Raw genomic sequence first — 23,630 nt, 5'->3', positions numbered from 1 at the left:
CATCATTGTCATCATGAAGGTTACAACTCATTTTGAAATTAAATTTAAATTTCAGAATTATTTGAGATTACTGTGTGCAATCAAAATAAAAAATAATGAATCATACAACTTATGTAATTATTCTGTATTTTAAAAAGTAAAATAACAAAAATACTGAATGCCAAGACAATTGAAAACAGAAAGTCCATTAACAAATAACAAAATTAAAAGCTCAAACACATCAAACAAATAGATAACAATTGGCATATTACTGACTTCGTACAGGCATTTCTTAAATGTATGTAGATTGATTAAACCTGGTTTTATAGCTAGCTAAACTTCCATTTTTTATGACAATCATCAATTAATCATTCTGAACATCATGCATGAAATATTGTCACTGGAAATTAAGCAAGCAAACAATACATTGTTCTACATTGCTTGAAAATGCAAGTTTAATTTATTTGTATAATTTACATGTTCTTTTCAAAATTTGAATTAGAACCCATTTTGCTTTTTCCTATTAATATTTTTTAAACATTAAAAAAAAACATTCTTGTAAATTTGAAAATTAAAGAAGTCTTGCTATTTCTTGTATTTTTTTTTTATTTTTTCATGTGTTTTTAATAAAAACAAGATATTTTTTTAATTCAGCTGGTTAAAAGAAAAGCATGCAAGGCCAGAGACTCTGGACATATTATTCCATAGCAGAGCTGACTACCGCATTAAATTTAGTGTCAGCAACCCAGCATTTTTACCAACAAGACTTCCACTCTCAGACAACCAAGAACTACAAAACACTGCACACGAAGCTCTCGCCAAAATGTTGGCCATAGAGAAATGTGAAATAGTTGTGATCAATCCATTATTTAACTCTGGTCTGCCATATAAAACAAAGGTAAGCTTAGGAAAGAACACAGAATGTGAATTTATTGGTAAATTGAAGGGTAAAGTTCAATATTTGGTTCATTTGAATTTTGTGCCTCCAAATTTGGTGGCATCACTATAACCGTTCTAGAGTTAAACCCCTTTATAAACATATAAATTGCTGAATTTTTCGTTTCTGTTCTCTCACCCAAATGGTATGAAACTTGTACCCAATACTTATTACCACATTATACAGATCAAGTACAAATTTGGATAGCATCCCTTTCCCGTTCCTCAGTTACATTCCTTTATAACTATATGATATGCAAGCAGGGGCATCTTCTGTGTCACATGGACACATTCCCCATTTATTTGTAAATAAACCTTCAGTATTTTTTAGATGAACAACATTGATGTTGATGAATAGCCTCCTACTCACAACAAAGTCTTTGTTTATATATATTTCTATTTTGCAGGTTGATAAAATGAAAAATTTATATTGGGGTTCACAAGAGGATCAGAGTGTGTCTTCACGGAGAACAAGTTCCAGTACAAATTCTAGTGATGTGTGAGTATAACGGGAATGTTTTATTTCTCCTCATGTTGCCATGGAAATTATGTTTATATCAAGAACTGTTTGTTTCTATTAATCAGCATACACAGTTATCCTTTAGGAGTCCTTTTGTGAACATTAAAATTCCCTACCATTGCTGCATCTTTTGAAGGAACATTTTCTATTTTGTGTTGTTTAATATTTTATGCCCCACCTACGATAGTGGCATTATGTTTTCTGGACTGTGGGTCCATTTGTTCATCCGTTTGTTCATTCGTCCATCCATCCGTTCATCTGTTTGTCTTGCTTCAGGTTAAAGTTTTTGGTCAAGCTAGTTTTTGATGAAGTTGAATTCTTATCAACTTGAAACTTAGTACACATGTTCCCTATGATATGATCTTTCCAATTTTAATGCCAAAAAAGAATATTTACCCCAATTTCACAGTCCACTGAACATAGAAAATAATAGTGTGAGTGGGGCATCTGTATACTATGGACACATTCTTGTTCTTTATTATTTTTGAAAATTTCGTAAACCAAAAAAATCGATCATTTTTTATTTTTCTCACAAATAGAAATTGGATAATAAGTTTTTGTTCAGGTTTAACTACTGGGTAAATTAACATTCTATTCCCTCAATGAGAGGCCATGGGGCATATAGTTTGATGTCATGAATATCCTTACATCTTGTAAAGTCGTTTAAAAATTTGTTAGGGACCACTAAATTTAAATTCTTTTCTAATTCATCTGATTTACTTAAAAAACGTCTTTCTGAGGTAAAACCCCAGCCGGACCAGTGGACCGAAAACTCTACTGGTCCAGCTCCAAATCTACTGGTCCTGCAAAAATGACATTCATTTGACAAACACTAATATAAATATAATTCAACCATTCGCCATCTTTTTCCCATGATTTTTGGTATTTGCGTTTCCTCTTGTCAATTTCATATACTTTATTTCGATCTTCCTTTTGATTTTCACTTATTTTAATTATTTTGTCCGGCGGTTTAACTCCTTCCAAAAATTTCCACATTTTATATTGTTGTGAAGGACGCTCACGGACCACTGGACCACCGGACCAGCGCTAATTTCGACCCCTGATGAAGGGGTAAAGAGCCACATTTTGTGTTTCCAGACAATAGCTTGTGAATTCCAAATTTAATTAATAGAAATTTAAAAATGTCGTCACGGGCCACTAAACTCAGATTCAAATTGAGTGTCACCATGTATTTACTTTATTCACTTTTGTTATTTAAGAATCACACCACTGACGACCTTGAAAATAGGGATATAAATTACCCTTAGGTCTCCAACAAAAACTGCAAGAAGCATAGTCAAATTCAGGTTTTTTAAAAAGAGTTTAGTGAACACAATTCTTTCAATTTGATTATTAATCTATTTATTTAATTTACTTTAATTTAACTGATTTCATTATTCATTGATTACTTGTTCATATGAATTTTCTTGTTTACCTCACTATACATGCTATAAGGAAGTACACCACTAATTAATGGCCCCATTGCTTTCTATGTTAAATTCCTCAATTTCGAGTGGTCACAGCTCTTTTATCTTAAGTTCAAATAAAGTGACAATCATTGCATGTCAAAGCAACACCTTCTGGTGTCCTGTACTGAAAAAATCAACATACCTTACATTGCATATAAGAAAGAACTGGTTCCCGGAACTTCGGATGTACCAAAACAGGTACTTCCGATCTGACAAAAAGGCAAAATGTACCCTCCTTTTTAAATTTCATGCCATTTTTTTATTATTCAAATTTATCAGTCAAAAATTGTTCTACAATGATCACCAGTCATGCAGCTTTCATTTGATACCAAAATTAATAAAATACTCTAAATATTTTGAAAGTTATGTCCATGCGTAGGAACTATTTTGTGTTAAATATGTACTACTTTCTGGTATGTGCTTTCTGGCCGGGCCCGAATTAGTGGTGTTACACCATAAGGTGGTACACAATGCTACAGGGAGATAACTTTGTAAAATTCAGCTGAACGTTTTAATCACATATTATTGTTAAGAAAATATAAAGCTTCTGAATGATCAAATTTAGTGTTTGCCTAAATGTTATATATATCCAATGAAATTTTTCCGATAAAGTGTGTTGTTCAAATTTTTTAATTTTTAAATATTCTGTTTTTTTCAAATGTTCAAAATGAATATTTTTTTCGTAAAAATTTTATGAAAATAAAAGAGCACAATAAATTTTAGGTGAGATGTTTAGAACCACCTTAAAGGAGGAAAAATGTATTTATTTTAGAAATAATTCCTTTTCAGAATGTATCCCTCTCCGTCACGATCGATGTCGGGATATCTACTGCACAAATATGCTAAGGAAGGTAACCTGAATGGATTAAAAGAGTACATCCACCATCGGGACTTTACAGATAAAGATGAACGAGGATTTGCTCCTATTCATTGGGCAGCTGAGTAAGTATACCGTAAATTCAGAAATTATTGCAAAAAATGCGACAGGGTTATATTCGCAATAATTCAAACTCACATTTTGAAATTTTTGTATGAATTAAAACAGGATTTTCTCAATATCGCAAAAATTGAAATCCTATTTTGGTCTTAAATGACGAAATCGCAATAATAAATTCCCCCCAATAATTTCTGAATTTACAGTATACATTAATAGATATAAGAAGATGTGGTATGAGTGCTTAAATGACAACTCTCCGTCCAAGACACAATTTGTTAAAGTAAACCATTATATGTCTTCAACACAGAGCCTTTGCTCACACTGAACAGCAAGTTATAAAGAGCCCCAAAAATACTAGTGTGAAACGACAACCAATGAACGTCATGGTTTTTTCAAGTATTTTCAAATAGAACCACAGAGTTCAGAATATCCAAAATATATAGCATTAGAATGATAAATTTAAAAAAAAAAAAACATTTTATTCAGATAGTATCATTGTTCTCAAGGTGCTAAGAGCATACAAAGGCCCCTTCTGGAGATCACTGCATGATTAATTTGAATCAAATTTTGTTTCCTAATATACTGACGAATATAAATTCATTTCTAGGTGTGGTTTTGGAGATGTTGTTAAATTTTTACTGGAGTATGGCTGCTCACCGAACTTAGAGACTCATCAACATTCCACACCACTGCACTTAGCAGTAGAGAAAGGTCATGTACAGGTTGTTGAAGTGTTGCTAAGTTACCCAGATACCAATGTGGTAAGTAATTATAACAACAAAAAAAGGTCATGTACAGGTTGTAGTAGTGTTACTTAGTTACCCAGATACTAATGTGGTAAGTTACTGTGACAACAAAAAACATGTGCAAGTTGTTGTAGTGTTACTTAGTTACCCAGATACTAATGTGGTAAGTTACTGTGACAACAGAGGTCATGGACACAGAGGTGCACCTAAATAGTTGTATTAAATTCAAAAATTGATTTATTTCTTTTTCTTTACCTTGGCATTCTTCAACAAGTATCCACTCTATTATATTGCTGTTATATCAACTGGCAAAACAGGTCATAAAAATATTATGTTCTCTAAAATAAATTATTTTAGTTTATAGCAATTAACATATATCAAATAATAGATTCTCATACATTGAATGTAAAATTTCTGTTTCAGAATACTCTAGATAGTAGGGGTCAGATTGTTATATTTCTTTTTCAGAATGCTTTAGACAGTAGTGGTCAAACAGCCTTTGATAAATGTGATCCATACAGCTACAACGAACATAAAAATATATCTGTAATGTTAAAGACAGCCATTAATAAACTGGTAAGTTGTCATGACAACCAGTCATTGAGCATAAACATATAACTGTAATGTTAAAGACAGCCATTAATAAACTGGTAAGTTGTCATGACAACCAGTCATTGAACATCAAAATATATCTAATGTTAAAGACGGCCATTAATAAACTGGTAAGTTGTCATGACAACCATTCATTGAACATCGAAATATATCTGTAATGTTAAAGACGGCCATTCATAAACTGGTAAGTTGTCATGACAACCAGTCATTGAACATCAAAATATATCTGTAATATTAAAGACGGCCATTAATAAACTGGTAAGTTGTCATGACAACCAGTCATTGAACATCAAAATATATCTGTAATGTAAAAGACGACCATTAATAAACAGGTAAGTTGTCATGACAACCAGTCATTGAACATAAAAATATATCTGTAATGTTAAAGACGGCCATTAATAGACTGGTAAGTTGTCACGACAACCAGTCATTGAGAACAAAAAATATATTATTAAATGAGACAATACTTCTATGAAATATTTTAGATTCTTATTTTGCATATTGAGTATAAAATTTTACAATAATTTGCTTTAATACATGTAGTGGTAAATAAATGTTCTATATAATATTATATTATAATGATATTATGAATTATATTTCTGCTTGAAAGATGCTTTTGTACCTTCAAATTTCCTTTTAAATGTAATATAGAAATAAATACAATATTTCTGAACCGTTGTTTGGTTTCAATAATCATAATTATCTTGCAAAAGACTTGTCACGGGGGACATAGAAGTGCCAGAAGTCCGGCTGGCAGGCCTTGTTTAAGTTCTCTCAAGTGTACAATTCTTGCCAGATTTTTATCAAACTTATATCATAGGTTTATATCAGCAATGTCTTGGTCAAGTTTAAAAATCAGTGTCGACCAATTATTTTTAAAGAGTTTTGACCATAAGATGTAGTAATTATATGGAAAATCACATCATTATCGATCTTGTTTGTTCATTTTTTGCCAGATTTTTATGAAACTTGTATCATAGGTTTATATTAAAAGCAATGTCTTGTATGAAAACAACCCATGTCATATTAAAGCATTCCATGCCAAATGAAAGCATTGAACCAACATCATATTAATTCCAATCAAGATTTAAAAATTTATAATCTCTGACTAATCAACGCTTTATTTTGCCATTGTTCATTGCTTCATTCAAATAAATTAAATGTTCTTTTAAAAAAATCATAAGTTGTATCCATTTAATAAATGAAGTTGATGATATATATTTTAGGGTTATTGCATGAATATTGCGGAATATTGTCCCGAGTAGAATTTTATATTGCACGAGCTTGCAAGTGCAATATATGATCAACGAGGGACAATATTCCCCAATATTCATGCAATAACCCTTTTATTGTATAGCAATATAATATTTGAAAGTAAAAATTGGTTTAAACTAAGATTTTTAAAAACGTTGATGACGTCATGAATTTTGAAGATTTATTGCACTAGTGGAATATTAGAATTTATTGCACGCTAACTTTTGGTTACGTTCTGTGGGAAATATTATATTGATATACAATAATACAATGTATTTGAAATAATGACATATATGTACAATAATGATTGAGATTTGCTTACAACTATGTAAGCTACTGTGGATTCATTAATATTTGTTGGATACCAAATTTCGTGGACTTAGTGGGTACTTGGGAGCAACGAATATGAATGTTTAACGAGTTACAAGTTTTCTAAAGGAATGTATGCAGACTTTGGCAAAACACGAAATTTAATATCCATGAATATGCAAGTTTTCCTCAAACCATGAAAAAAAAGTTATATCACAAAAATACTGAACTCCAAGGAAAATTGAAAACAGAAACTCCCAAATCAAAAGGCAAAATCAAATGATAAAACACATAAAACGAATGGACAACAACTGCCATATTCCTGACTCGGTACAGGCATTTTCAAATGTAAAAAAAATGGTAGATTGAACCTGGTTTACTAGCGCTAAACGTCTCACTTGTATGACAGTTCCATCAAATTCCATAATATTTACAACGATGCGTGAACAAAACAGACATAATAGGTAAAATAGTCAAAATATAGTCAAAATATGGGTACAGCAATAATCACTGTGTCACAATCTCAAAACAAACAAATATTTAACAAAAACATTGAATTTTGGTACCCACAAAAATAACTGAATCCACAGTTTCAGCTTTCAAATGGATGTTGTTATAACTGATTTCATTTTGAATTTGATGCTACCTCCATATTACTAGACAATTTTAACTGAAGTTTGTGTTTTTTAAGTTTTACTTTCTGTGAATAACATATATTTCTTTTAATTTCAAAAATCTATTATTGTTTGTTATTTTTTTGGGGGGTGAGGGGGGGGGGGTGTCAATGTGGGAGGGGTGTAGATCTAATTAATTGAGATATCACAGATTTGGTTAATTGTTCTATAATTATGACAAACAATTTGATTTTTAATTTTTTTTTATTTTTTATACAGAGTCAGATAACAATATATATCATGGATGGTACAAAAAAGATTCTAAAATTACCAAGTGGGAGTGAAACGACAGTTGAGCAGCTAAACAGACAGCTTCTAAGGGTAAGTAAAATGATTTGAACAGCTTTACAGTCATATTTTTGTGAGGGTAAGTAAGATAATTAGAACAGCTGAATATACAGACAAGAAGGAGTGAACTACTGAGAGTTACAGTAAAATGATTGGAACAGTTAAACAGTTGATTTTTACATCACCTGGCACAACGAGCCAAGTGAACTTATCTCATCACTTGGGGTGCTTCGTTGTCCATGGTTGTTGTCCATTTACTTTTATTCTGACATTACTAGGCCAAATTTAACCAAACTTGGCCACAATCATCATTGGGGTTTGTAGTGTAAAAAATGTGTCTGATGACCCAACTTGCTAACCAACATGGCCGCCATGGCTAAAAATAGAATATTTGGGTAAAGTGCAAGTACTGTCTATTATCTTGAAAACTACTATAGATAGAGAAAATGTGATAGGGAAAGAATTATATACAATATTGAGATCTACCTATTGTCTTTTAAATCAAAACTGTCAGACAACTTATATAGGAGTTATTGTCCTTAAAATGATGATTTTTACCAGTTGTTTGCATTATTGCATAATACCTTAATAACTAAAATAGAGAACGAGAAATACAAGATCTACTATAAACAAATTTTACCAATTTTTGGGTTTTTGCCTTTAATCTCAAAACTTGTAATAAAAAGTTAGAAACTTTAAAAATTAGCAAACAATAATTTGAGGTAAACAGTAAGGGATTCTGAGCCATTTTAAATGATTATAGTAGCGTTGCGATCAAGCAAGCACTCCTTTCTCAGGTCTCACCACTTCTCCATTCCTGTCAGATTGTACCAGAGAACTGTTTTTTCCCTCTGATACCTGGCTGAGAACAACAGTTGCATAATCCTTTTAAAAATTGTTTCCATGAGGATTGATTTGAAAAAACGTATATAATAGGGTTAAAACAAGCATCTAAAAGTTCTAGGAATGTTAACATTTCTATGAAAAAAACGAACATGCTAGTTCTCATGCACATAGAGTAAGGCACAAACAGAAGAAAGAGAGCTGGAATGAAATTGATAGCATATGCCACTATTAAGACAAATGCAGTTTTTGTCATTTTTATGTTTTTCCTGGTTTCGCGGGCCAAGAATTCTTTACAAATTTTATTCCTTTTGATTAGACCAACTGCCATGGCAACACTTGTGGAAACAACAATTGAAAAGAGTATCAACTGTTGTAATGTGAAATTTATCAATATAAAGTGATAGGGGAGGTTCACACCACATGCACGAAACAAAGTGATGGCCGGTGTCAGTATGGTATTAATCAAAACAACTATACCTATGCCTATTGATGTGTATGTTTTTCTCCACGATGTTTTATACCACATGGGTTTCAAAATGATTAATGATCTCTCGATGCCTATCAGGTTCATAGCACCATTACGCAGACCACTAGACCATTGAACGAACAGTGTGACAAAATCCACCTTAATTCCAATCAGACCTAGACTTTTAAAAACTATTAAATACACAAAGAGAAGGATGTTGAAGATCAACAAACAGGGTATTATAATAGATAGTGATTTTATCTTGCGTTGGAGTAGCATGACCAATAATAGAACATTGCAAACTATTCCGAATACGGATATTCCACATTCAATGTAGTTAAAAATAGATGTAACATAGCTGACTGGTTCTACTGATATGCTCAGCTCTACTATGGGCCTTAATGTAAAGACACTCATGCAAATGTCTATCTGGGTTACATTCGATATTCCAATATCATCCAGAAGGGTGTGGTTAGTTTTGGAAAAGTTAGTCTGGTCCTGGGAACGGTCTTGGCGATTGGTATTGCCTGATTGATTGAAGGTGAAGTTGCCATTAGTAAAAGTTGACTGATCTTTGAAGTTGTTGTTATGATCAATGTTGCCTGTTTGATTAAAGGTGAAGTTGTTGTTATGATCAATGTTGCCTGTTTGATTAAAGGTGAAGTTGTTGTTATGATCAATGTTGCCTGTTTGATTAAAGGTGAAGTTGTTGTTATGATCAATGTTGCCTGTTTGATTAAAGGTGAAGTTGTTGTTATGATCATTGTTGCCTTTTTGATTAAAGGTGAAGTTGTTATTATGATCAATGTTGCCTGTTTGATTAAAGGTTAAGTTGATGTTATGATTATTGTTGCCTGTTTGATTAAAGGTGAAGTTGTTGCTTTGATCATTGTTGCCAGTTTGATTGAAAGTGCAATTGTTGTTATGATCAATGTTGTTTGTTTTGTTGAAGGTGAAGTTGTTGTTATGATCAATGTTGCCTGTTTGATTGAAAGTGCAGTTGTTGTTATGATCAATGTTGTTTGTTTTGTTGAAGGTGAAGTTGTTGTTATGATCATTGTTGTTTGTTTTGTTGAAGGTGAAGTTGTTGTTATGATCAATGTTGCCTGTTTGATTAAAGGTGAAGTTGTTGTTATGATCAATTTTGCCTGTTTGATTAAAGGTGAAGTTGTTGTTATGATCAATGTTGCCTGATTGATTGAAGGTGAAGTTGATGTTATGATCAATGTTGTCTGCTTGATTAAAGGTGAAGTTGTTGTTATGATCAATGTTGCCTGTTTGAATAAAGGTGAAGTTGTTGTTTTGATCATTGTTGTCGGTTTGATAAAGGTGAAGTTGTTGTTATGAACAATATTGCCTGTTTGATTAAAGGTGATGTTGTTGTTTTGATCACTGTTGACGGTTTGATTGAAGGTGAAGTTGTTGATATGATCAATTTTGCCTGTTTGGTTGAAGGTAAAGTTGTTGATATGATCATTGTTGTTTGTTTGGTTGAAGGTGAAGTTGTTGTTATGATCAATGTTGTCTAATTGATTAAAGGTGAAGTTGTTGTTATGATCAATGTTGCCTGTTTGAATAAAGGTGAAGTTGTTGTTATGATCAATGTTGTCTGTTTGATTAAAGGTGAAGTTGTTGTTATGATCAATGTTGCCTGTTTGAATAAAGGTGAAGTTGTTGTTATGATCAATGTTGTCTGTTTGATTAAAGGTGAAGTTGTTGTTATGATCAATGTTGCCTGTTTGATTAAAGGTGAATGTGTTGCTATGATCAATGTTGCCTGTTTGAATAAAAGGTGAAGTTGTTGTTATGATCAATGTTGCCTGTTTGATTAAAGGTGAAGTTGTTGTTATGATCAATGTTGCCTGTTTGATTAAAGGTGAAGTTGTTGTTATGATCATTGTTGCCTTTTTGATTAAAGGTGAAGTTGTTGTTATGATCAATGTTGCCTGTTTGAGTAAAGGTGAAGTTGATGTTATAATCATTGTTGCCTGTTTGATTAAAGGTGAAGTTGTTGCTTTGATCATTGTTGCCAGTTTGATTGAAAGTGAAGTTGTTGTTATGATCAATGTTGTCTGTTTGGTTGAAGGTGAAGTTGTTGTTATGATCAATGTTGTTTGTTTTGTTGAAGGTGAAGCTGTTGTTATGATCAATGTTGTCTATTTGATTAAAGGTGAAGTTGTTGTTATGATCAAGGTTGCCTGATTGATTAAAGGTGAAGTTGTTGTTATGATCAATTTTGCCTGTTTGATTAAAGGTGAAGTTTTTGTTATGATCAATGTTGCCTGATTGATTGAAGGTGAAGTTTTTGTTATGATCAATGTTGCCTGTTTGATTAAAGGTGAAGTTGTTGTTATGATCAATTTTGCCTGTTTGATTAAAGGTGAAGTTTTTGTTATGATCAATGTTGCCTGATTGATTGAAGGTGAAGTTGATGTTATGATCAATGTTGTCTGCTTGATTAAAGGTGAAGTTGTTGTTATGATCAATGTTGCCTGTTTGAATAAAGGTGAAGTTGTTGTTTTGATTATTGTTGTCCGTTTGATTAAAGGTGAAGTTGTTGTTATGAACAATACTGCCTGTTTGATTAAAGGTGATGTTGTTGTTTTGATCACTGTTGCCGGTTTGATTGAAGGTGAAGTTGTTGATATGATCAATGTTGCCTGTTTGGTTAAAGGTAAAGTTGTTGATATGATCATTGTTGTTTGTTTGGTTGAAGGTGAAGTTGTTGTTATGATCAATGTTGTCTGTTTGATTAAAGGTGAAGTTGTTGTTATGATCAATGTTGCCTGTTTGAATAAAGGTGAAGTTGTTGTTATGATCAATGTTGTCTGTTTGATTAAAGGTGAAGTTGTTGTTATGATCAATGTTGCCTGTTTGATTAAAGGTGAAGTTGTTGTTATGATCAATGTTGTCTGTTTGATTAAAGGTGAAGTTGTTGTTATGATCAATGTTGCCTGTTTGATTAAAGGTGAATGTGTTGCTATGATCAATGTTGCCTGTTTGAATAAAAGTGAAGTTGTTGTTATGATCAATGTTGCCTGTTTGATTAAAGGTGAGGTTGTTGTTATGATCAATGTTGCCTGTTTGATTAAAGGTGAAGTTGCTGTTTTGATCATTGTTGCCTGTTTGATTGAAGGTGAAGTTGTTGTTATGATCAATGTTGCCTGATTGATTAAAGGTGAAGTTGTTGTTATGATTAATGTTGCCTGTTTGATTAAAGGTGAAGTTGTTGTTATGATCAATGTTGCCTGTTTTACAGTAAAAAATTTTGGGGCCCTTTATAGCTTGTTGTTCAGTGTGCACCAAAGCTCTGTGTTGAAGGCTGTACCTAATGACCTATAATGGTTTGCTTTTAAAAATTGTTGTTTGGATGGAGAGTTGTCTCATTGGCACTCATACCACATCTTCCTATATCTATACAACAGAATCTTCCACAAAATGCACTTCTTTTAAACTGAATTTTACTGTGTGTTTTTATATTCTACATTGTCTATAGAAACTAGAGGAGGGTTGAGTTCTCAGACAACATGTTTTACCCCAGCTGCATTTGTGCACCTATCCCAAGTCAGAAACCTCCATTTTTTGTTTGTCTTGTGTCTGTGGTTTTTTTTTATATATATACAAGTAATTATGATTCATTTGTATGTATTAGAGTTTTAAGGGTGGTGTCCATTTCAATGAACTAGTGTACACAATGATTAAGGGATCAGCTGAAGCCCTCCTTTGTGTGCAGGGTTTACTTCCTATGTTAAAGTCCCATTATAGTGGCCTTGTTTTCTCTTTGACACATTCCCTGTTTCCATTCTTTCTCCATGTGTTGTCTGTATTTAATAAACATGGTTTTTGCTTACCCTTGTCAAAGTCACAGAAGGGAGAATAAACCATGCTGTTTCCAGCAGCAGCATCAACAATGTTATTAAGGTCAGTTTAAAGGAAACCACTAGTGGTAGGTAGGTCAATAATATTTGGTATAAAGTAGTTTTGAGATGAGCAGATTAAGGCATGCTGTTTCCAGCAGCAGTGTCAGCAATGTTAATAAGGTCAATTTAAAGGAAACCATTAGTGGTAGGTAGGTCAATAATATTTGGTATGAAGTGGTTCTGACATGAGCACAGAAATTAACAATTACAGGTCACTGTATGGCCTTCAATAATAAGCAAAGTCCATACCGGTAACCCCATAGTAGTTGGTCAATGATATTTGATATGCAGCTGTATGAACATTGATATGTCTCATGTCCATTCCCTAACCTGGGACAGTGGTGCAATATAACATACATGTACAAAAAGTTCATATTTATATAATAGTCCCATGCATATGATGCATGTAGTAATTGACACTGGTGATTCATCAATCAATCATTTTATTTTCATTGTAGGAATGTAACATGCCAGAGAAACCGTATGGAGATATTTTTACGATTTGGATCTGTTCAGAAAGCTTAGGTTTGTATTTCTTTACACAATTCTTTGTTGATTAAATTTTCTCCCAGAAACATCAAAGGCCCAAACTGCAAATAAAACCTTAAACATGTAAGGACCAAACTGCAAATAAAACTTGAAACATGTAAGGCCCAAACTGCAAATAAAACCTGAAACATGTAAGGCCCAAACTGCAAACAGAACTAACATATCAAATGCCCAAACAAAAAATAAGACCTGACACATCTAAGGCCAAAACTGCAAATAAAACATTAAACATGTAAGACCCAAACTGAACCTGAATAATTTGAGGCCCATACTGCAACAAAACCCACATTAAAATAACCTTGTATTCAGTATTTTGATTTAGTATTCTATTGACAGAACTCCAGTTGAAGCCAGATCACAAGCCAGTGGAACAAATGGAGAACTGGAGACATAAAATTCTGAGACAGCTGACTGAGGGTGACCCTACAAAGGAGGATCCTAAATTAAAATGGAGAAGAAATGCTAAAACTGGCATTATGGATGAAAGAACTGTAAGTAGATGAAATAAAAAAAAATGAAAGACTGAAATGACCAGGAGAATAATGATATGAATTGAATTGAATTCAGACATTGCATATTAGCATTAAAGTCCACATTGAAACCTTCATTTTGATTGGATAACGCCACCAATTTTCATGGTATCAATTAATAATTATTGCTAAGAAAACTTACCCACAAGTACAAACAACATATAACAGTTTAAAAATGTATGATTTAGCGTGATTTCTGTCAGTTTCATTAGAATGGAAATAATAATATTGCATTTTAAGCTCCAACAAAAATATGATACAGTATAAATCTCCTAATTAGCATTTAAGTCACATCACTGAAAAGTTTATAATTTATATTTATTGTCTTTTTTTCAGAGCATTAGTCATGTATAAATAAAAATTCATTTAAACAGCTTAATGCTCATGTAAATGAGAAAAGAAGATCTGGTTAACATTGAAATAAACAAAAAATGCCCATCAAAATATATCATTGTAAATGATCCTTCATAAAAGAGAGAAAATACAGGGTTTTTTTTTTAACTTACAGGATACTGTAGATTTATTTATTTTCGTATAACCAATTTTAATGGATTGAGATTTTCTTGTATATTTGAATTCATGGCTTTCCAAATCTCTGTATACAAACCCTATAGAACTTTTTTAATTAGTTGAACATTTGAATTCGTGGTTTTCCCATGAAACCCACAGAAATTGGTCCAAACGAATATTAATGAATCCACACTGATTCCACAGTATCTTAATATGACTTTTAGAATGTAAGAATCAAGAAACCTCATGAAATATTTTCTGCTGGACATTCAGTAAACATCAATACAGAAGTTACCATGGTTACTTGTTTAAAAATGAGGGATGAAAGATACTAGAAGGAAAGTCAAACTCAAAGATAAAAAATAAACTGACAACGCCATGGCTAAAAATAAAAAGACAAACAGACAAATAATAGTACAGCAGAGACACGACATAGAAAACTAAAGAATAAGCAACACGAGTCCCAGGAAAAACTGGGGGTGATCTCAGGTGCTCCAGAAGGGTAAGCAGATCCTCCTCCACATGTGGCACCCGTTGTATTGCTTATGTTATTACAAATCCAGAAAATAGTCTAGTTCTGTAGGCCGATCACATTCGTGAAAAGGGAAGGGTATTAAACATACTATGATGATGGTTTTATATTTTTATTTATAGATTACACACCCAGCAGCCATCCATTTATTGTTCCACGAAGCATATAAAAACTACATTACCGCCCTCTATCCATGTAAAGACCAGGATGTTCTAAACTTTGCTGTGATCATTATTCTGATGAAACAAGATGGCGTCTACAACACATCAACTGCCAAAGCATTTCTCAGGTAAAAGGATGGATAAAAACATGAAAATTTCTACTTTTCTAGAAACTTTTGATTATGATGTTGAGTTGTAAAATGTAAGCGATTTATTGAGAAAAAATGTATTCTCTCTGAATTTTTGTTGAAAAGTTATTAGCTTCTGTATTCAGGAATGATTTGATATTTGATCAGGAACTTATAGTGTTGACTTGTACTAATTTTCAGATCTTTCAGGTTATCACTTCCATACTTTTAACATTTGATTTTACCCATTGAGCATAGATTTTATCAATGTCTAATAAACAGCAAGGATATACTTTGCAAGGCATTGCTTGCACCGCGTTGCAGCCACCAGATGTGCTAAGAAATTTTTTTTTTGACTTTGGACATTTTTTTTATATTTTTTTTACTTTTTTATGCCCGCGCTGTATCAGAGGTGGCATTAAGTTTTACCCTTGTCTGTCTGTACGTCCGTACGTTGTCCATATGTTGTATGTACGTCCCAAAATTAGTTTCCGTTCTATCTAACTTTTGTTTGCCTCAACCAAATGATATGAAACTTATACACAATGCTCATTACCACAAGACACAGTTGGAGTTTGAATCTTGGTGGGCTCACTTTTTACTGTTCTAGAGTTATGCCCCTTTTCAAATGGAAAAAAGGCTGAATTTTTTGTTTCCCTTTTTCTAACATTAGTTTGCTTCAACCAAATGTTATAAAACTGATACACAATGCCCGTTACCACAAAACACAGATTGAGTATAAATTTTGGTGGTGTCACGTTTACCGTTCTAGAGTTATGCCCCTTTAGTAATGGAAAATTGATGAATTTGTTTTCATTCTCAATGTTATGAAATGTGTGTACAAGGCTTATTGTCACAGTTCAAATTTTGATAGCATCACTTTTACAGTTTTTTAGTTATGCCCCTTTATAACGTTATATATGCTAGCTTGGACATCATCTGTGTCCCTATGGACATATTTCCTATTTATTTATAGTATATTTTTATACGATTATCATAATAATTGATGAAAATCTCTTTTCAAAAATAAATAGAAAAAGGTGAAAATTCTTAAAAGTTTTAACTACTAACAGAATTTAGAATTTGAACAGATTCTATTTTTAGCTCACCTGGCCCGAAGGGCCAAGTGAGCTTTTCCCATCACTTTGCGTCCGTCGTCCTGCGTCCGTCGTCGTCCTGCGTCCGTCGTCGTCCGTCGTCGTTAACTTTTACAAAAATCTTCTCCTCTGAAACTACTAGGCCAAATTAAACCAAACTTGGCCACAATCATCATTGGGGTATCTAGTTTAAAAAATGTGTCCGGTGACCCGGCCAACCAACCAAGATGGCCGCCATGGCTAAAAATAGAACATAGGGGTAAAATGCAGTTTTTGGGTTATAACTCAAAAACCAAAGCATTTAGAGCAAATCTGACAGGGGTAAAACTGTTTATCAGGTCAAGATCTATCTGCCCTGAAATTTTCAGATGAATTGGACAACCCGTTGTTGGGTTGCTGCCCCTGAATTGATAATTTTAAGGAAATTTTGCTGTTTTTGGTTATTATCTTGAATATTATTATAGATAGAGATAAACTGTAAACAGCAATAATGTTCATCGAAGTAAAATTTACAAATAAGTCAACTTGACCGAAATGGTCAGTTGACCCCTTTAGGAGTTATTGCCCTTTTTAGTCCATTTTTAACCATTTTTCGTAAATCTTAGTTATCTTTTACAAAAATCTTCTCCTCTGAAACTACTGGGCCAAATTAAACCAAACTTGGCCACAATCATCATTGGGGTATCTAGTTTAAAAAATGTGTGGCGTGACCCGGCCAACCAACCAAGATGGCCGCCATGGCTAAAAATAGAACATAGGGGTAAAATGCAGTTTTTGGCTTATAACTCAAAAACCAAAGCATTTAGAGCAAATCTGACAACGGGTAAAACTGTTTATCAGGTCAAGATCTATCTGCCCTGAAATTTTCAGATGAATTGGACAACCCGTTGTTGGGTTGCTGCCCCTGAATTGATAATTTTAAGGAAATTTTGCTGTTTTTGGTTATTATCTTGAATATTATTATAGATAGAGATAAACTGTAAACAGCAATAATGTTCATCGAAGTAAAATTTACAAATAAGTCAACTTGACCGAAATGGTCAGTTGACCCCTTTAGGAGTTATTGCCCTTTTTAGTCCATTTTTAACCATTTTTCGTAAATCTTAGTTATCTTTTACAAAAATCTTCTCCTCTGAAACTACTGGGCCAAATTAAACCAAACTTGGCCACAATCATCATTGGGGTATCTAGTTTAAAAAATGTGTGGCGTGACCCGGCCAACCAACCAAGATGGCCGCCATGGCTAAAAATAGAACATAGGGGTAAAATGCAGTTTTTGGCTTATAACTCAAAAACCAAAGCATTTAGAGCAAATCTGACATGGGGTAAAATTGTTTATCAGGTCGAGATCTATCTGCCCTGAAATTTTCAGATGAATCGGACAACCCGTTGTTGGGTTGCTGCCCCTGAATTGATAATTTTAAGGAAATTTTGCTGGTTTTGGTTATTATCTTGAATATTATTATAGTTAGAGATAAACTGTAAACAGCAATAATGTTCATCGAAGTAAAATTTACAAATAAGTCAACTTGACCGAAATGGTCAGTTGACCCCTTTAGGAGTTATTGTCCTTTTTAGTCCATTTTAACCATTTTTCGTAAATCTTAGTTATCTTTTACAAAAATCTTCTCCTCTGAAACTACTGGGCCAAATTAAACCAAACTTGGCCACAATCATCATTGGGGTATCTAGTTTAAAAAATGTGTGGCGTGACCCGGCAAACCAACCAAGATGGCCGCCATGGCTAAAAATAGAACATAGGGGTAAAATGCAGTTTTTGGGTTATAACTCAAAAACCAAAGCATTTAGAGCAAATCTGACATGGGGTAAAATTGTTTATCAGGTCAAGATCTATCTGCCCTGAAATTTTCAGATGAATCGGACAACCCGTTGTTGGGTTGCTGCCCCTGAATTGATAATTTTAAGGAAATTTTGCTGTTTTTGGTTATTATCTTGAATATTATTATAGATAGAGATAAACTGTAAACAGCAATAATGTTCATCAAAGTAAAATTTACAAATAAGTCAACTTGACCGAAATGGTCAGTTGACCCCTTTAGGAGTTATTGCCCTTTTTAGTCCATTTTTAACCATTTTTCGTAAATCTTCGTTATCTTTTACAAAAATCTTCTCCTCTGAAACTACTGGGCCAAATTAAATCAAACTTGGCCACAATCATCATTGGGGTATCTAGTTTAAAAAATGTGTCCGGTGACCCGGCCAACCAACCAAGATGGCCGCCATGGCTAAAAATAGAACATAGGGGTAAAATGCAGTTTTTGGGTTATAACTCAAAAACCAAAGCATTTAGAGCAAATCTGACAACGGGTAAAATTGTTTATCAGGTCAAGATCTATCTGCCCTGAAATTTTCAGATGAATTGGACAACCCGTTGTTGGGTTGCTGCCCCTGAATTGATAATTTTAAGGAAATTTTGCTGTTTTTGGTTATTATCTTGAATATTATTATAGATAGAGATAAACTGTAAACAGCAATAATGTTCATCAAAGTAAGATTTACAAATAAGTCAACGTGACCGAAATGGTCAGTTGACCCCTTTAGGAGTTATTGCCCTTTTTAGTCCATTTTTAACCATTTTTCGTAAATCTTAGTTATCTTTTACAAAAATCTTCTCCTCTGAAACTACTGGGCCAAATTAAACCAAACTTGGCCACAATCATCATTGGGGTATCTAGTTTAAAAAATGTGTGGCGTGACCCGGCCAACCAACCAAGATGGCCGCCATGGCTAAAAATAGAACATAGGGGTAAAATGCAGTTTTTGGCTTATAACTCAAAAACCAAAGCATTTAGAGCAAATCTGACATGGGGTAAAATTGTTTATCAGGTCGAGATCTATCTGCCCTGAAATTTTCAGATGAATCGGACAACCCGTTGTTGGGTTGCTGCCCCTGAATTGATAATTTTAAGGAAATTTTGCTGGTTTTGGTTATTATCTTGAATATTATTATAGTTAGAGATAAACTGTAAACAGCAATAATGTTCATCGAAGTAAAATTTACAAATAAGTCAACTTGACCGAAATGGTCAGTTGCGCCTTTAGGAGTTATTGTCCTTTTTAGTCCATTTTAACCATTTTTCGTAAATCTTAGTTATCTTTTACAAAAATCTTCTCCTCTGAAACTACTGGGCCAAATTAAACCAAACTTGGCCACAATCATCATTGGGGTATCTAGTTTAAAAAATGTGTGGCGTGACCCGGCAAACCAACCAAGATGGCCGCCATGGCTAAAAATAGAACATAGGGGTAAAATGCAGTTTTTGGGTTATAACTCAAAAACCAAAGCATTTAGAGCAAATCTGACATGGGGTAAAATTGTTTATCAGGTCAAGATCTATCTGCCCTGAAATTTTCAGATGAATCGGACAACCCGTTGTTGGGTTGCTGCCCCTGAATTGATAATTTTAAGGAAATTTTGCTGTTTTTGGTTATTATCTTGAATATTATTATAGATAGAGATAAACTGTAAACAGCAATAATGTTCATCAAAGTAAAATTTACAAATAAGTCAACTTGACCGAAATGGTCAGTTGACCCCTTTAGGAGTTATTGCCCTTTTTAGTCCATTTTTAACCATTTTTCGTAAATCTTCGTTATCTTTTACAAAAATCTTCTCCTCTGAAACTACTGGGCCAAATTAAACCAAACTTGGCCACAATCATCATTGGGGTATCTAGTTTAAAAAATGTGTCCGGTGACCCGGCCAACCAACCAAGATGGCCGCCATGGCTAAAAATAGAACATAGGGGTAAAATGCAGTTTTTGGGTTATAACTCAAAAACCAAAGCATTTAGAGCAAATCTGACAACGGGTAAAACTGTTTATCAGGTCAAGATCTATCTGCCCTGAAATTTTCAGATGAATTGGACAACCCGTTGTTGGGTTGCTGCCCCTGAATTGATAATTTTAAGGAAATTTTGCTGTTTTTGGTTATTATCTTGAATATTATTATAGATAGAGATAAACTGTAAACAGCAATAATGTTCATCAAAGTAAGATTTACAAATAAGTCAACGTGACCGAAATGGTCAGTTGACCCCTTTAGGAGTTATTACCCTTTATAGTCAATTTTAACCATTTTTCGTAAATCTTAGTAATCTTTTAGAAAAATCTTCTTCTCTGAAACTACTGGGCCAAATTTAACCAAACTTGGCCACAATCATCATTGGGGTATCTAGTTTAAAAAATGTGTGGCGTGACCCGGCCAACCAACCAAGATGGCCGCCATGGCTAAAAATAGAACATAGGGGTAAAATGCAGTTTTTGGCTTATAACTCAAAAACCAAAGCATTAAGAGCAAATCTGACCGGAAATAAAATTGTTGATCAGGTCACGATCTATCTGTCCTGGAATTTTCAGATGAATCGGATAATCGGTTGTTAGGTTGCTGCCCCTGAATTGGTAATTTTGAGGAAATTTTGCTGTTTTTTTTGTTATCTTGAATATTATTATAGATAGAGATAAACTGTAAACAGCAATAATGTACAGCAAAGTAAGAACTAAAAATAAGTCACTATGACCAAAATAGTCAATTGACCCCCCTAAGGAGTTATTGCCCTTCATAGTCAATTTTTAACAATTTTTCTTAAAATTTGAAGATTTTCAATAACATTTTCCACAGAAAGTACTGTTAGAGATAATTGTAAGCAGCAAGAATGTTTAGTAAAGTAAGATCTACAAACACATCACCATCACCAAAACACAATTTTGTCATGAATCCATCTGTGTCCATTGTTTAATATTTACATAGACCAAGGTGAGCGACACAGGCTCTTTAGAGCCTCTAGTTCATATTTTGTATTAAAACTGGTTTATAATTTCTATTTTCAGTAAAAACTTGCAGTCAATGGTACCAGAACAAATGATGAAAGGAAAGAGTCATGCATGGTCTAACAATGTATTTCGACATTATAAGGACGTAGGGAAAAGCATGCTTGAAGGTCCTTCTCATGTTCAAGTGGATATGGTATGTTTTCAGACATTCCAAAGGTCGCCTGACATTGTGCAAAGGCCATTAAAAATAATTTGGTCCAGTCAAGAAAAATATGAACTACTGGACCAAATTACCAATAAAAAAAATTATTTTGTGCAAAACATTTTGAAATGACCTGTGATAAAGAGTCTGGTCCAGTTAAGAAGAATGGTTTACTAGACGAAATGTGCAGTTTATTTCTCAAAGCCTTAGAAACCACTGTGTTTGATATAAGTTGAAGACCTTAGTTCTAAAGCCAAATTTATCCTACTCAAATTTATAGGAAGCTTTACTTGGCCAGTTCTACACAGCGACCAAGGTGCAAACTTTGAGAGCCGTCTAGTCTTCTAATTTTTGTGTCCATATTTCTCTATTCTTGATATTTTTTATGCCCCTGCCCCACCTACAATAGTAGAGGGACATTATGTTTTCTGGTCTGTGCATCTGTTCATTCGTCCGTCCCTTCGTCCGTCCCTTCGTCCCTCTGTCCTGCTTCAAGTTAAAGTTTTGGTTAAATTTTTGGTCAAGGTAGTTTTTGATGAAGTTGAAGTTGAAGTCCAATCGACTTAAAACTTAGTACACATGTTCCCTATGATATGATCTAGTTAATTCAAGTTAGAGTGTTTACCCCAATTTCACGGTACACTGAACATAGAAAATGATAGTGTGTACTGGGGACACATTCTTGTTTCCTTTTATTTTCTATTCTGTAAACCCCCATCTACCTCATCTACCATAGCTCATTAAATCACTTATAAGAAATGGTGAGCAGTGTTTCTATGCCTATCAATGAATATTTGTTCCCTTTAATGTGGCAACAATATTTGTACTTTAAATATAAAAAAAATAATCCTTTGAAATATGAACAGATTTTATTAACTATAGAGTTGTCTCCCATTGAGTAGTAAATAATATCTTTTGTACATTAACATCTATTAAAGAAAATACAGAACAAATGATATTCCTTGTAAGGCCTGCACTAACAAGAGAGTCCATCTTTTAACAGATATCTTTTACATTATGAAAAATGATATACAATCTTCATCTTCTTATTATAAAAATAAGATGTGGTATGATATATTGCCAATGAGACAACACTCATAAGAGACTAAATGACATAGACATCAACAACTATAGGTCACTGAAAGGTCCTTCAACAATGAGAAAAACCAATACCACATATTCATCAATAAAGGCCCTGAAATGAAAAATGTAAATTTAATGGTCTGATTTATGTACAATTTAATGAATGAAAAACAAATATGATATGAATCAAGAAATGACAATCGCTGAATTACTAGAATGGTTGATAACGATAATTCAGGCTTTGTTTATTTTTCTTCAGATTTTAAAACAGCAGTTCCTGAAGTTCTGCAGAAACCTGACTGTTTATGGATCTGCTTTCTTCACTGGTACACTACTGGTACCCCAGGTCAAGGTAACAAATAGTTAAAATAGTATAAAGTTTAATTTTTCCATAATTGTAGACCATGAGTTAACATTTTTATACCCCATTTATGGGCTTTGTGTTTTCTGGTCTGTGCGTTCGTTTGTCCATATGTCCCGCTTTAGGTTAAAGTTTTTGATGAAATCCAATCAACTTGAAACTAAGTATACATGTTCCCTATGATATCATCTTTCTAATTTTAATGCCAAATTCGAGATTTTCCCCCATTTTAACTGTCCACTGAACATAGAAATTGATAGTGCCGATGAGGCATTCGTGTAATGGGGACATGTTCTTGTTTAAAAGTTAAATGAATTATTGATTATAGCAAAACCACAATATTGAGCTTTTAGCCCAGATTGTTTTCAAAATTGTAATTTGCTTAGATATCAAAAAAAAATCTTGATATGCGGCATCATTTTCTTAATAAAATTGAGAATGGAAATGGGGAATATGTCAAAGAGACAACAACCCGACCAAATAAAAAACAACAGCAGAGGGTCACCAACAGGTCTTCAATGTAGCGAGAAATTCCCGCACCCGGAGGCGTCCTTCAGCTTAATGTTTGTATTTTTAATGGCCCCGCAACAAAGTTGTTGGTGCCTTTTCCGAAATGCTGAAATTCTGAAATTCCGTAATTCAGTTATTCCGTAATTCTGTAATTCTGTAATTCCCAAATTCCCAAATTCTGTCATTCCGTCATTCCTCAACAAACCATTATACGGAA

The 23,630-nt window shown here is 33.4% G+C and overlaps 1 protein-coding gene across 1 annotated transcript in view; it reads left to right on the top strand.

Moving 5' to 3' along the window:
• LOC143059686 (krev interaction trapped protein 1-like) overlaps positions 1-23,630 on the top strand; it is a 39,593-nt gene that overhangs the window by 13,776 nt on the left and 2,187 nt on the right. The window contains exons 5-15 of the mRNA XM_076233228.1: positions 634-877; positions 1,323-1,414; positions 3,694-3,846; positions 4,449-4,602; positions 5,056-5,163; positions 7,656-7,757; positions 13,415-13,481; positions 13,842-13,996; positions 15,200-15,366; positions 21,315-21,450; positions 22,802-22,894. Coding sequence (XP_076089343.1) covers positions 634-877; positions 1,323-1,414; positions 3,694-3,846; positions 4,449-4,602; positions 5,056-5,163; positions 7,656-7,757; positions 13,415-13,481; positions 13,842-13,996; positions 15,200-15,366; positions 21,315-21,450; positions 22,802-22,894 — 1,471 coding nt within the window. The remainder of the gene's footprint in view (positions 1-633; positions 878-1,322; positions 1,415-3,693; positions 3,847-4,448; positions 4,603-5,055; positions 5,164-7,655; positions 7,758-13,414; positions 13,482-13,841; positions 13,997-15,199; positions 15,367-21,314; positions 21,451-22,801; positions 22,895-23,630) is intronic.

The sequence above is a fragment of the Mytilus galloprovincialis genome, chromosome 14 (genome assembly GCF_965363235.1).
Source record: "Mytilus galloprovincialis chromosome 14, xbMytGall1.hap1.1, whole genome shotgun sequence".
NCBI lineage: Eukaryota > Metazoa > Mollusca > Bivalvia > Mytilida > Mytilidae > Mytilus > Mytilus galloprovincialis.
Note: the sequence above shows the minus strand (reverse complement) of the source record. Positions and strands in the feature narration are given on the sequence as shown.